A 14629-nucleotide genomic window follows, 5' to 3' on the forward strand; every position below is an offset into this window, starting at 1 on the left:
GAGGAGGGAGGACTTTAGAGGCGTTTTTTTTGTTTTTTTGTTTTGTTTTGTTTTTACAAATGGGAGCTTTCAGACTCTGCGTGTTGCAGCCTTTGCTCATCTATCCCGCTGGCCCCTGGAGGGTTCCGGAGGGCTCAGGGGGAAGATGGAAGCTCGGGCCGGCCAAAGGATCTCTGTCTTTAGCTGGAAAGCAAATCTGAGCGTTCACAGAGGCTGTTATCAGAGGAGGGCCAGTGGCTTCTGCGGGCTGGCCGCGGCCTTGGGAGGGCTCTCCCAGACAGTTCCCTAACTTGGTGGTAAAAGAACAGAAACGTTTTGCAGACCATCCACTGGCAGAGTCAAGGTTCCGTGTCACAGTGCTCTCGGTTGCAGACCTCAAGGCAGGCAGTTTGCCCCCTCAGGTAACATCCTTGGTGCTCTATTTGGAGGGGAAAAACCATTTTGCAGGCACTATAGACACATTTCCAGCCTCACAGAAGAGGGATTTCTGGCTCCTTATCATTCTGTTTTGCCTCTGTTCAAAGAGAGAGGCACCTGGGGGAGACAGAGAAGCCAGAGAGGGAGGTTGCAGGGAGCAAGTAGCTTGGCGCTTTAAAAAACCTCACCCGCTTTTGTTTTGCAAGTCCTTACTGGTCTGTCCACAGCAACCCCCAGGGCACATTTTCATGTCTGGTGTTGTTAATGATTTTCACCCAGACGGTCTTTGAATCTGGCCCTGCAGAATCTGCCTCACCTGCACAACTTAGTCAAAAAAAAAAAAAAAAAAAATGCTGGGGATTGAGGGCCAGGGGCTAGAGTGGTCCCTTTAGTATGTTCCAAGGCCCTGGTGGGTTTGGGAAGGGCCACGTCCCTGGATGAGAAGGCAGCTGGCCTCCCAGGACCCACTAGCCACTGAACAGTCTCTTATTCACACTCTGAAAACCCCTGCGCTCAGGCACCAGAACAGAGTTCAATTCAGGAGCCGAGTGTGGCTCTGGCCTGCTTTCCCATGTCTGCAGCTGAAGCTGGGGATTTCTTACAGCTCAGGGAGACAAGCTCTTTAGGCAATGCAGGGCAGGACACTCCTGCCCTTCTCCATTCAACTCTCAGAGGCACATTTTGCTAACAGATGCAGAGGACGCCAGCAGCCAGGGTGACCCTGGCTCCCCAGGGCATGGCCCCAGCGATCGGTGATCGTACACATCCAAGCTCTTCCCAGCAGCAAACCCTCTCCACCCACGAGCATCCCACACCACCAAGTCGCCAGCACTGTAAAAATTGATCTCCTCTAAAAATCGATCTGCCAGCCTTTTCTCAGTGGAGCAGGTTCATGGTAAAGCCGCATTTATTTTTAAAATCTGATAGCAGCAGCCTATTGTGATCATTTAAACAGAATTCTTTGAGCTTTAGAAATCCCTTCTATAGGACGGCCATGGAGAAGTCGGCTAATCTCAGAGTCTGAGGCTCACTGCTTCACTGAACTGGAGAAAGCCTGTTTACGCTAGCCTGAGCCCTCCATGTGAGGGCTTTTTAAGGACCTTGTAATTTTTCTGGAATTAAACCTCCCACCTCTCCTTACATTCCAGATGTCATTACAGTCAGAAGTCATAAGAATTTGCTTCCCTGTGTGGCTGGCCATGGGAGTTGGGGGGGTGGGGATGAGGTATGTTTCTGTGGTGACTTGTTTGCAAGAAAGGTTTTTTCCCCCTCTCTCTCCAAAGGGTGAGGATTACATACACAGTCTCCTACCTGCATGACAAGATGGTTTAATCATCTGCTATCCCTCCCCTCCCCCCACCAGCCGCTTCCCACCCTAGCTTGGTTGGTGATGGTAAAAATCACTGCCCAGCACCAGCAAACACAGTCTGTGGTTTCAGAACCATGGGAGGGGGAGGAGGGGGATGTAAGGGACAGGTCAGGAAATAAATGCATGCAGCATAAGCTGCTTCTTCCTCTTTTCCTTTCTTTCTTTCTTTCCTTTTTTTTTTTTTTTTTGAAAGAAAAGCCCACTGGAATTGTCTAAACTGCAATGTAATCTCTTGCTCATTTAAAAGATCTCATTTTCTAATCATGTGCTTTGAGACATTTAATACTATTTCAATTATGCAGAGGAAATAATATAATTCCTTTATTTGAAAAATGATACTGAACCTCAGAGATCAGTTAAATCTACTGCTGGAATGGGGATTCTTTTTAAACTGTGTTGTTCCCTCTCTTCAAACAGCTGTAGCTGTACACAGATGGAAAAACATTTGGTCAGAAAGCAGCAAATTAGTGTTTTTCAGGACAGAATTCAGCTCCCGCAGCTCCTGCGTCTCTCCGTTCGTCTAGATTTTATTTCTTCTTTGCACTGACATTTTTGCAGACCCAGTTTATGCCGTCCTTTAAGGGAAATGGGCAGAGAAAGGCATATTAGTTTTAAGAAGGGCACCACACACTCAAGCCCCAGCAGGGAGTGGGGGAAGTGGGGGTGTCCTGGGTCCTCCCTCCCCCACCCCCAGGGGCCCACTTGGGTGACTAGGGACAGTGGCCTCCTGGGGAGGAGAGCACAGGAGGGAGATGGGAGGGGAGTGCCCAGTGTCTGAACTTGAGATGGATCCTCAGGAACTCCCTCTGAAAAAATAAACACATCTGCCTGGATCCAAGGCCTGATTGAAGAGCTATCAGAGATTCCAGCCATTTTTGGCTTTTTCTAAAAGCTGACCTTTGCCAGGGCATTAAATTCAATAAGCCACCCTTCTGGTACCCCAGTGTGTTTACAGTGTGACAGTGTACACTTGGGTTAAATTAAATTTTTTTGGAAAAACAAACCAACTGCAGTGTGTGTTACTAGACACACACTGGGGCAATGTGCATTTATTTCTCTTAGTGCAGCTCTACACAGAGGTTCCAAAGGGCTGGTCTGATTCTTGCAGCTTTAAGCACCACCAAGCTGAGGGACTCGGGAAGAAGGTTCCCTTAAAGGCACAGTGACCTTGAAAGTGTCCTCTCTTAGGCTGGAGAGGGGCAGCGGTAAAAACCACACAATGTCTACAGCCACCTGGCAGGCAGCATGATTTCTTTTGGATGCCAGGTCTGCCAGAGATGACCTCCTTTTCAGCCCCCTCTGGAGCCATCCCTGAATGCTCCCCCGTTCCCCCAGAGTCTCTCTCCGACCTTCAGGGGTGTGCAGAGCTCCCTCAGAAGCCCAGAACAAAATCAAAGAAGGCTCCTGCAACGAATCCCTTTGCTCTGCATCTGTAACACATACTCGCTGAGGTCCCAGTCACATTTGCACATCTCAGGGCATACATGACATGCAGAGCCCCGCATTTCCTGTGACCATGGAGCTAGTAGTTGAACCTGAACAGCTGAGACAGCTTAAAGTAATAAATATCAGCTGACACCCTTGGCCGTTTGGAGCATTAATCCCATAAACAATACATCACTGCAAAACAACCAGCAGGCATCCTATCTCCTGGCTAATCTGACCATAACCTGAATTTACAGTGATTAAAACTCTGCCAGTTGCCATCAGGGCACTTGGGCAGGAGAACCAGATAATCCGTTGGCTGTCCCAGGGCAGACTTTAGGGTGTTTGCCAAGATGTGGCTGGCCACGGCCCAAAGCCCAAAGGTGGACAGCACCTGGCAGCAGCAGTGTGGGCAAGGATGGGGGAGCGCCGAGGTGGGAGAAGATGGACTCCAAATGTGTCTCCAGTTACAACTGGGTCAGCTACTTACTGTGAAAAGCTGAGGCCAATTTTAAGACCGTTTTATGAAAAGGATTAATTTAAAGAAGCATGTTTAATTTTAGTAGCTAATTGGTTTCCAGGAAAAAAAATGCTCACCTGCCAGGAGACAAAAAGATTTTACAAATAAAAGAGGGATGAGCACGATAACCATCTTCTCCTTGCCTTCGAAGCTGAATAGCTCAGCACTTCTGTAGCACTTTCCACTTTCAGGAACCCGTACAAACACTATCAACGGTGTGTGCACCTCAATATTTTCTCCTCTAAAGAGACTTGCCGATTTTATCAAATCATCCTCTCAGAGAAATCAAGAACTGTGTTCCCACACTACACAAATGGTACTTTTTCCTCTTGTTTTATGGCTGATTATGGGGGGGGGTGTTCTTTTATTGTATGTAACTGAACATGAATGTGGTCAAAAGAGATAGGAAAAATATTTACTCAGCTGCAGGAACCCAAAGCAGAATGTGGAGGGTGAGGGGCAGATTCTTCCTGGTATCTGTTATGGAGGTAGAGGGGATTTAACCCGGGGAGTCCTGCTGAGAGGCAGTGTCTTCCAGATGTCCATGAGGGCCAGGGGTGGCAGGCCCCTTCCAGCCAGCCTTGCCGACAGAGGGCGCTCAGAGGTCAGTAGCCACCAGCTGACCTGCAGGGGGAGGGGGGAAGGGGGGGGGTCTTGGGCCCTCCACAGCTGCCGCCTGTAGCCTGGAGTGTGGGAACCTGGAGGGTGGGAAGCGTGGGGAGATTTAAATGGGACAAAGGCTTGTGGCTGCCCTGGCTGGGGGGGGGGGGGGGTCTGGGGGCTGCCCTGGTCTGCAGTGTCTGGAGGCTGAGGAGCTGTGCCTTTCTTGTTACTATCCAGGGGAGAACCTGAGCTGGAGGTAAGAGGTGTCGGGGAGGCCACAGTCAGTGGGGATGATGCCCCTTCGATCAAGTAGGGACAAGCTGTGCCAAGCTGCCCCTGGAAAGGGAACTCAGTAGTGTTGTCTGGGATCCCTGAGAGGAGGGTCCGTGTTGGACTGGCCTGAGGAGGTGGTTACAGAGCCTAGCATGGTATCCTGGTATCCGGCCTACAGCAGACGCTAAACTGGTATCTTTTAAATGAATCCTCATAACCACGCTGTGAAGTAGGTTCTGTTAGAATTTCCAGTCAGAATAAGGAAATGGGGACACAGAATTGTGTGAGGCAGGGGCAGGCCGTGAACCCAGGCAAGAACTCCAGCACCCATGCTCTTTAGTCAGTGGCACCTCTCAGTGAATGCCTCAAGCTCAGAGAGAAGGCAGGCCTCACCCTGAAGCTGGGAAAGGGGGGAGACCCGGGTCCATGTTCCTGAGGACTCCCAGCGGCTGCAGGGCCACCACACTGGATGTGCCCCCAGCCAAGCACCCCGCGTGGCTTTGAGGCAGCTCACCAGATATCCAAAGCTGGTTTTGGTCACTTAACTCTCAACGCTGCATGTGGAAGACTGCATATGTTTACCCGGCTGCACGACCCCAGCGTATTAACTATCTGCTGGACCACTGCCTGCAGTGGCGACTCCACACTCAGGGAGAACAAGAGGAGGGGCCTTCTGCTCCTCAGGCTCCTGTCCGTGCACCGCACTGCCCTTGTCTTACTTTGGCCAGGCCTTTTTTTTTTAAACAGATGACTGAGAAAAGGTGATTGTCTACCTGAAGTAGGTTACTGCTTTGCCTCCAGAGAAGGAAGTGAACTCATAGGTCTGTTTAATGGTTGAACCTTTATTGTTAAAAACTGGTTTGACCAAATTTCTGCACATCTGATCTTCGTCACGGGATGACGAAGTCATGGGTAGTCCCTCCTCTGTGCCTCCCCTGACCAACCTTGCTGAAACCCAATCTGAATTGATTAGCTTCAATTCATTAAGACTAAAGAGAGTCCTCGGACCTCAAATACTGAGCTTGGTTTAGCGTCATGGAAAGGAAAAACATTTTTACATTTTACTATGTCATGATATGATTGCCTCCGATAAACACTGGGAGACACAAGGCTGCCCCTAATCATGTGGGTGGAAACGCAGGAGTCCCAGGCCCCTGCACTCCAAGCCTGGAGGTATGCTGCTCCTTTCTAGGGGAAGAGTGGCTTCTGACTGCCATGCTCCTTTGATCTTGCTCTCTCTACCATGTATCCACCACTGCCTGATGGTTGGAAGGAAGCAGTAGTAGCCGTGGTTGCGTGGGCCTGGTTTTTAATGCCAGGAGGACTACCCGATCACATTAAGAAGGGAGGAGCTTGCACCCTTGCTGAGCAGTGCAGCCTATCCCATTGTGCCCCTGGGCTCAAGGAGTCAAGGTGTAGTTGAAGGCAGCACACATAAAGTATTGCTATCAATATTTTTTCTGGTGACAAAGGGTACTGCACCAGAGAGGTAGCAAAATCACATGTCTCGAGTTTGCTTTCTTGGTCTATAGAGAGGCTTGAAAATTTAAAAATAAACCTGAGGTCTGACTTGTAGATAAGCAGTTCCATGTACACTTGGAGTCAAAAATAACTGATGTCAGGCCTTAGAAAGAAGTGGTGAATGTCATTTTTTAAAATACTGAAATTCTGTTGGCTTATTAAGGGATAAGTCCACTCAATCAAGGAAAAAAAGAAACAAAAACGAGAAACTTAGCTAGTGAATGTTTAGTGGTGGTGTGCAAAGCTCACATCAGGCAGGGCTCAGATGGTTTGTGGTCCTTTCCATGTAGGCGAGAGGATTGTGAGCTGGATCATGACTCTTGTTTGGAGAAGGAAGACAGAATGTGGAAGAGATGTGGGAAAAAAGGTGAGCAGAAGGTGGAGGGCGTGGAGAGTAATCCGCAGGGAAATCTGCTAGCTCAGAGCTCCTAGTGGAGGCAGGCCTCTGTTATGACTGAGGCTGGAGGCCAGGCTGAAACTGCTGATCTCTGCTTTGAAAGGAAATTCTAATCCAGTATAATTTTAATTAAACACATACAGCATTTTAGAGAGGGGATATCTTCAACCACATAAAACTATAAGAGCAGAGGAGAGCTGTGGTTCAGGGTTCCAATTCAGGTTTGTAGGTGGAAGAGGGATTGATTTCTCTAAGCCAGATCCTCTGTTAACCATTTTCTAGACACCCAGGGGGAAGAAAGGAGTCCTGGAGCTAGATGCTGTGCACTGGGATAGGGCCTAGCCCCGAGGGCATGCAGGGAGGCTGCTCCCAAGTCTGTGAGGCCATCTGGCTGGGGGGCGGGACATGCAGGTTTCCCATCCCAGATATAGTTCAGATTCCCTTTTCTCTGCATTCAGCCCCTTGATATACTTGGGCCTCTTCCGACCACCCTCTGGACTGTGGGCCTCTCAGCAGGACAGCTTCCAAGATTGATGTTCTCTTTCAGCTTCTAGTGCCATTTACCTAGGCTCTGCTCTTGAAGGTTTCCCATGAAAACCTTCCTAAATCACATGATGGCCGGGCCTCCCCATTGCCATCAATCAGGCAAAGAGAGACCTGTTCTCAACTCTCCCGAAGCCCTCAAAAGTCCATTTCCATAGCCGGCTCAGGGATGTTGAACAACATATGCGCTGCCTGTCCTTGTAAAGATCGCACATATTTATTTGCCTTCTGAATATCAGGTAGATGGGCAGCCCGGGTGACTCAGCGGATTAGTGCTGCCTTCAGCTCAGGGTCTGATCCTGGAGACCTGAGATCGAGTCCCACACCAGGCTCCCTACATGGAGCCTGCTTCTCCCTCTGCCTGTGTCTGTGCTTCTCTCTCTCTGTGTGTCTCTCATGAATAAATAAATAAAATCTTAAAAAAAAAAAAAAAAGAATATCAGGTAGAGCAAGAATCTCAAATACATCCCAGGAATCATTCACTTTCATAGTCTCAAATCATGTGTTTAAGCTACTCAGCTAAGCAGAAGCAATCTATTTGCCTTATCCATCGGGAGGGTTTAGCTCACTATCTAGTGGATCTGCTCACCCACTGGAGGCTGTTACTTACAGGTGTGAGACCCGTCTCACAAATGTGTTTAGATTAAACCCCTATGCTCAGACACAATGCAAATAGGGACACTGTCTTTGAATACCTGAAACTGTATCAGAAATCCCAGGTCTTTAAAAAAAAACCTTTGTACATCTTCTTTCAGGGTCATTAGAGCTGCAGTGCCAGATGTTACTTGATCCATTTAATGTCTGATCATTTTGGTAGGTTTGCCCATGGCTGACTAGCTTTCAGGGAGTAGTAGGTGGAAGGGTGGGAGGGAAGAGTGGAAGGATGAAATAGGAATTAAGGGCATTTTAGTCTTCATGACACAGTATCCATGCCTGAAAGTGATCTTATGGACATTTTTCTAGTGACGTCTTTGATTTTGAGGAATACTCAAAGCCTTAATTAATAAGAATTATTAAAGGCCTGCACTTGACCTAAGCAATGCAAGAAAAGAATTCCATGTAAGTGACTCTTTTTAAAGTGAAACCCAAGAAACTGGCTGAGTGGGCAAGAGCTGAGGTAGGAGGCATTACCTGAGGGAGGGACACAGTCGGTCAATCGGTGCCTCACAATGAAAAGTGTTTCCACAGAAAACTCCCCGACCTTCCTCCCTCCCCAAAGGTTACCATTAGAGGACAATAGACAGCAGATTCCCTTCTTAATTAACATTTTTATTAAATAACTCATTTCAAATAATGGTTAAATTCTCTAAATTTATATCATTCTATTAACCATAATCTAATCTCATTAACCTTGAAATCCCAGTCTTTAAAACATTTTTTTTTTATTTTTTTAATTTATTTATGATAGGCACACAGTGAGAGAGAGAGAGGCAGAGACACAGGCAGAGGGAGAAGCAGGCTCCATGCACCGGGAGCCCGACGTGGGATTCGATCCCGGGTCTCCAGGATCGCGCCCTGGGTCAAAGGCAGGCGCCAAACCGCTGCGCCACCCAGGGATCCCTTGAAATCCCAGTCTTAACTACCCAATTCTATACACCATGGTACTATCTACTAAACTAATTAAGTGACCTTCAAACTATTTCTCCTCCATATAAAATCATTATTTTTCTTGTTCACAGTTCTTTGTTGTATCTCTCTTGATATCATTTCCTGCGAACCTGCTTGCTGAAGGTCCCTGGTCTGAGAAGCACTTTCTGAACAAAATCAAACCACACATGACTTATCTCAGTTGATTCAAACTGGTTGATTTTAAAGACCACCCTTGCCTATCCCCACCATGGGTCTGATAGCTTCCTGCCTCTTTTTTGGCATAAAGATCCTGTTACTTAAAGGGAACTCCATTCCTATGATGGTTGACATAGCCAGGAACACAGAGCTCTCTACCCTCCTAATCTCTGCCTGACTGCAGGAGGAGAGTGGGGGCTGGACAGACAAGGAGTGCTCTCTCCCAACCTCCAGGCTCCTCTGAAGAAGCACCCTTGACTTGAATGCCAATACTCTAAATACTGATTCTAGATAACTCTAGCCCTCCTTTGACATCCATCCTCAAGGCTGATTGAAGAAACAAGAGCCTCACTGTTAATTCCAGCTTTGCTTTTTCTTCCTTTCAATACTCTGGCCCAGGGAAGATTACGGAGCTGTCAATTCCCATTTTCTCAGGGATATGACCACAACATACATTTTTCTCTAGTACCACCTTTGGAGTCTGCAACTCAAGACACTCTCTACTTTCCCTTTTTATTTTTAAGTTATCTATACCTATATGGGGCTTGAACTCACAACCCCAAGATCAAGAGTCGCACGTGCTACCAACTGAGGCAACCAGGCACCCCTGTTCTCTATTTTCTGTATTTGTGTTCTAAACCAGTTAGAAAGGCAGAATCCTCTTCCTGAGGTAGTTTGTACAAACACAAGAAAGCTATTATCTTTTCCCGGGCCTCCTCCTCACCAAAATAACCCCAGGCCTCGTGAATACCATTTTATGCACAAACCAGGGAACCGCCTTAGGCAAAACTTGGGTTTCTTTTTTTTTTCAGTGAGAAGCTAAATAAAATGATCAGAGTTTACCTATCAAAAACATCAAAAACCTATCAAAAACATACCACCAGTATACTTGTTGGATCAGCTTATAAATTAAACTGAAAAAATGCACTTAATTTGAAACCTGATAGACCTATAATCACATATGTAATTGCAATTTATAGAAGAGACTTGAGAAGAAAAAACTACTAGTGTGATTAGTTCCTTTGTCAAGTGGGATTAGAGGGGAGGAAAGAACTTTTCAGGTTTTAGTTTTATATACTTGTACATGAGACTATATTACTTTCCTAACCAGAGTCTGGGACTGAAGGAAATACCTAAGACTCAACACTGGCCCCCTCCCAAACCTAAATCTCACAGAGACACGCCCCCCCCCCCCCAGAGTTACAGCATCTGTTCTGGGGATGCAGCCGAGGGCCAGCCACTCTGGCTACTTGAAAGCCCCAACACACACACACACACACACACACACACACACACACACACACAGCTTCGTGGATTGAGGAGTCTGGAGGAGGTGCTCCTCCTGTGCAGACTGGTCTGCCCTCCGATCTAGAGGCCAAGCATAGAAGCGGGCTCCGGCTGTTTGTGTAACAAGAAAAAAGCCAAAGCAGCAAACAGATGGAACAACTGAGATAATTCTTGGAAGCGACTATTTGATTGAGATAAAAACAGTCAGACAGTTTTAAGACCAATCAATGTCAAATGTCTTAGGGGAGAGGGAAGAAGAGCATTAGAAGGGAAATAGAAAGAGGCTGCAGGACAAAAATTGAGAATCCAATCACAACGGACCAAATTGAGGGATCCCTGGGTGGCGCAGCGGTTTGGCGCCTGCCTTTGGCCCAGGGCGCGATCCTGGAGACCCGGGATCGAATCCCACATCAGGCTCCTGGTGCATGGAGCCTGCTTCTCCCTCTGCCTGTGTCTCTGCCTCTCTCTCTCTCTCTCTCTATGTGACTATCATAAATAAATAAAATTAAAAAAAAATTTTTATAAAAAACAACGGACCAAATTGAGAGAAAAGCAAACTGGCCATGCAGTTATGACACACGCCATATGGCAATGAGGGAAGATACCATTTCTTCAGATGTTGTTAAACCCCCTCAGCATCTTTGAACAGTACTGTCTGGTTCTCACAGCACTGTCACTTCCCTGGCAGGTACACCAGATGTTTAAAATGAAGTCTGTGCGGCATTCTGGGGCTCTGGAATAAAGAAGCAGCCCTGAGTGTCAATGGGTTTGAGGCTGCTTGGTGGGAAGCATCAGAGCTGAAACTATTTATCATTCTTTGAAGATGTAGGCTCTCAGGTATCTGGGATACAACCATTTTCTGCCCTAAATTCATATCAAATGAGGGGGAGACTGCTCTTCCAGTTTGTAGTTCCTCAGTATAAAGTGTGGGGCTGTCAGCAGAAGCCTCCCTGTGGGAAACCAACCTGAAGTAGCAGGAGAGACACCAGCCCTGAGGGCAGTGGAGTTAGCCAAGAGAAAAATCAAAACCCTTCTAGGGTAACTGGTATGCATGATTGTTGATGGCTGTTACCTTGGGAGCACAAGCATTTAGCATCCATAATATTAGACACAACACAAAACCCCCAACCCAATGATCAAAGAATCCTAGTTAGAAAGCATCTTCGAAGATCTTCTGTTCTGACCTCCTACCCAATGGGGTAGTTTGTCCCTCAAGTGGGGTGGTTTATCTATGGCTTTCCTGCAACAGTTAATGATTATCAGATTGGTTGCTAAGTAAAAAAGAACCGAACTCCTCCATGCCCTTCACATCCTGGAGTGGTTCATCTGCCAATCAAAGGCTATTTGTTTTATATCTTCTTTCTATCTAGCTCAGTTCAACCAATAAGACAGACTACGTTGGTTGGGCACCATGTTGCCAGGTAACCGAGCCTTCTGGTAATCTCACCTGAACGCCCTCTCCTGTGAGAGCTGAGCAGGACTGGATCTGCCAGACACGGTCGCGGATGGTGTGCAGGTTCAGTCCTTCTGCAATTTCAGAGGCAGGGGCTGCCGTGAGCAAATCCTGCTTGTTAGCAAAGATGAGCACTGGCACACAACTTAGTTTTTCTTCCTCCAGTAATTCAGCTAGTTCCTGGATCATTTTGGGAATGGATGGGAAGGGAAGGATGAAATCTATGATATTTAACCATGTACTTTTAATTAGAAAAACAAAAAACAAAAAACAGAAGTGTTAAGTTAATCAACTAACAACTTCCAAGGGCAATGGTTCTCAAACTTGAGCCTATGGAAGAATTTCCCGGCAGATTCCTGGGCCCATCCCAGAGATGCTGACTTTGGAAAGTCTGAGATAGGACCTAAGAATCTGCATTTCCACAGGTGGCTCTGCTATGGATTCAGAGATCATTGAGAAACACTGGTCAAAGGAGAAAACAAGTTGTAGATAGATATTTAAAATTTAGGATTGCTATCTACAAATGACTTTCAATGCACACACACATTTTTAAACTAGAAATGACAATGACTTTAGAGTTTATAATTCTGCTTCATTAATCTTACTTTCAAAGCAAGAATGCATGTGCACTGCACTTCATCAAACTCACATCCTAGAATAATTATCTTAGTCCACCTGGCAGTATGTCTGATATTTTGGTTATTGGTTGGGGTCTTAATTGTATGTTGATTCTGTCTGCAATAAGCATAGGAGATGGTGTGTATTTACCTGAAAGGACCTACCTCTTCCCTATTAAACTCTCATTTTAGCTACTTAGGACACTTGGGCTGTCAAAGGGAATTGGATAGTTCAAGAGACAGATCATTTTATAACTTTTTTACCTCTAAGGTCATGTTTAGCATTGATTCACATGAGTGATGATATAGAAATCATCAAGGTATGGAAAAGAGTTCCCAAACTAATTTTTAGGAAAAAGGAACATAAACACGGGGAATGCTACTTTTGGAAGGCCACCTGTGATAGTTTAGGATATAGGCCAAGGACTCTGCACACTTTCCTAAAGAGGTCATTCTACTCTTTGCTTCTTATCAGTATACTCCATCTGGGTAAAATGGTCTATGCCCACTGCTTCTCTATTTAAAATTGTGTACACAAATCTCACCATGTAATCATGTTGACATGTACTTTGCATTTTAAGGCACATTTGGGTTCAAAGTATATCTACCTCTTGATTGGAAACAAGAGGAGCTTAGTCTTGGCTTACATATTTCTTCCCATCCCTTCACAAATTTGTCAGAGGTACCCTTGGATCAATTAAGCTGGTATTGAAAAATGTACGTAGAAATGACAAGTGAATTGTTCCTCTGGGTTCATTTCTAAGTGGCCTGGGAATAACCCTGAAGAGCTTTTGGGCATGGGGGTAAGTTCCATTTATTTCTATTGTATTTATTTAATTTGACTAAAACTAAAAGGCTATCATTAAAAAATAGTTTAAGGGACTTTCAACTAATTTCCTTTCACGCAACTTTTTTTTGGTAACTGGTATTTTTGCTTGCTTGCCAGAATGACTGCGTTGTTTAAACTGCAAAGGTTAAACAAAAAATACCTCCCTCGCTCTCATACGTTTACAAGGTAGATTAATGAATACCTAGTTATTTGGAAAATATCTCAACAGAAGAATTATTTACCTGACCCGTCTCTTCAAATCTTTTTCTGTCTGCACTGTCAATGACATATATCTGTGAAGTAAAAGAAGGTTACTTCAATAAGCAGAAATGGAAAAAGACAGGGTACCTTCTGGAGAAGGAGCAGAGGATCCTCAGTCAGATTTCTCATTACCACAGCAAACGGAAACTGGCTGAAAAGTCTTACCTCATCTATGGATGCCAAATAAACTAATTAATTAATTAACTGATTGATTAAATACGGATACCCAGAAAATATGCCAAACAAAGCTTCAAAGTAGATGTCAGGAGAGCCAAGCAGGATAAAAATAGGTACATTTATTATACATTCACTAAAAATTCTTGTTTAGATTTACCCTATCAATCCTTGTTACAACTCTATGAGATAGATTTCATTATCTTCCCATTTTATATGTAGATAAACAAAAGCCTAAAGAAGTTAAGTATTATGCCCAAGTCCTTTTTTTTTAAAGATTTATTTATTTATTTATTTATTTATTTATTTATTTATTTATTCATGAGAGACCCACATAGAGAGAGAGAAGCAGAGACACAGGCAGAAGGAGAAGCAGGCTTCATGCAGGGAGCCCTATGCAGGACTGGGTCTCCAGGATCACGCCCCGGGCCAAAGGTGGCACTAAACTGCTGAGCCACCCAGGCTGCCCAATGCCCAAGTTCTAACAAGACTGGAATTTAAACTCAGGCCCACCTGACAGTAAAGTCCACATTGTCAGGAAGGGATAGTTTTTTGAGGCATTTACAAATACCACAGTCCTGGAACATCATGGCTCTGAAAGTACATTCTGCAGTCTTAACTATACACTGATTTCAGGTGCCAAGGGAGGAGACCCACTGATCTCCATTTCATTCCCACCTTCTCAGGCTTGCTGAGAGGTTAAGATCAAGTATTGGGAATAGAAAGGGCATAGGCTTTGCCAGACCTAAGAGAAGTCTTAAGAGTCACCGTAAATTATAAATCTCAAGCTTTATCTCCCATCACTGAATTTTATTAATTGCGTAAATAACAATAAGGGAAATGAAAGAAGACCAAAAGAGAAAAATTATCTATAGTTATAGAACCCAAATACATTTATTATTTTAATTTCTTGTGAAAGTTCCCTTCTAGTTTTTCTTCATAATTAAAAAAGAAAATTATAGATATAATTTTGTTGGCCTTTTAAAAATATTATTTATTGGGATCCCTGGGTGGCGCAGCGGTTTGGTGCCTGCCTTTGGCCCAGGGCGCGATCCTGGTAGACCCGGGATCGAATCCCACGTCGGGCTCCCAGTGTATGGAGCCTGCTTCTCCCTCTGCCTATGTCTCTGCCTCTCTCTCTGTGTGTGACTATCA

At 45.4% G+C, this 14629-nt stretch overlaps 1 protein-coding gene across 1 annotated transcript in view; it reads right to left on the reverse strand.

The window, feature by feature from the left end:
- Nucleotides 1–2080: 2080 nt before the first annotated feature.
- The window catches only part of ARL3 (ADP ribosylation factor like GTPase 3), a 36984-nt gene continuing 24435 nt past the window's right edge, over nt 2081–14629 (reverse strand). Inside the window, exons 4-6 of the mRNA XM_025467056.2 lie at nt 13282–13332; nt 11588–11773; nt 2081–2361 (exon numbers count right to left, since the gene is read on the reverse strand). Coding sequence (XP_025322841.1) covers nt 2314–2361; nt 11588–11773; nt 13282–13332 — 285 coding nt within the window. The 3' untranslated portion in view covers nt 2081–2313. The remainder of the gene's footprint in view (nt 2362–11587; nt 11774–13281; nt 13333–14629) is intronic.

Source organism: Canis lupus, chromosome 28 (assembly GCF_003254725.2).
Source record: "Canis lupus dingo isolate Sandy chromosome 28, ASM325472v2, whole genome shotgun sequence".
Classification (NCBI taxonomy): domain Eukaryota; kingdom Metazoa; phylum Chordata; class Mammalia; order Carnivora; family Canidae; genus Canis; species Canis lupus.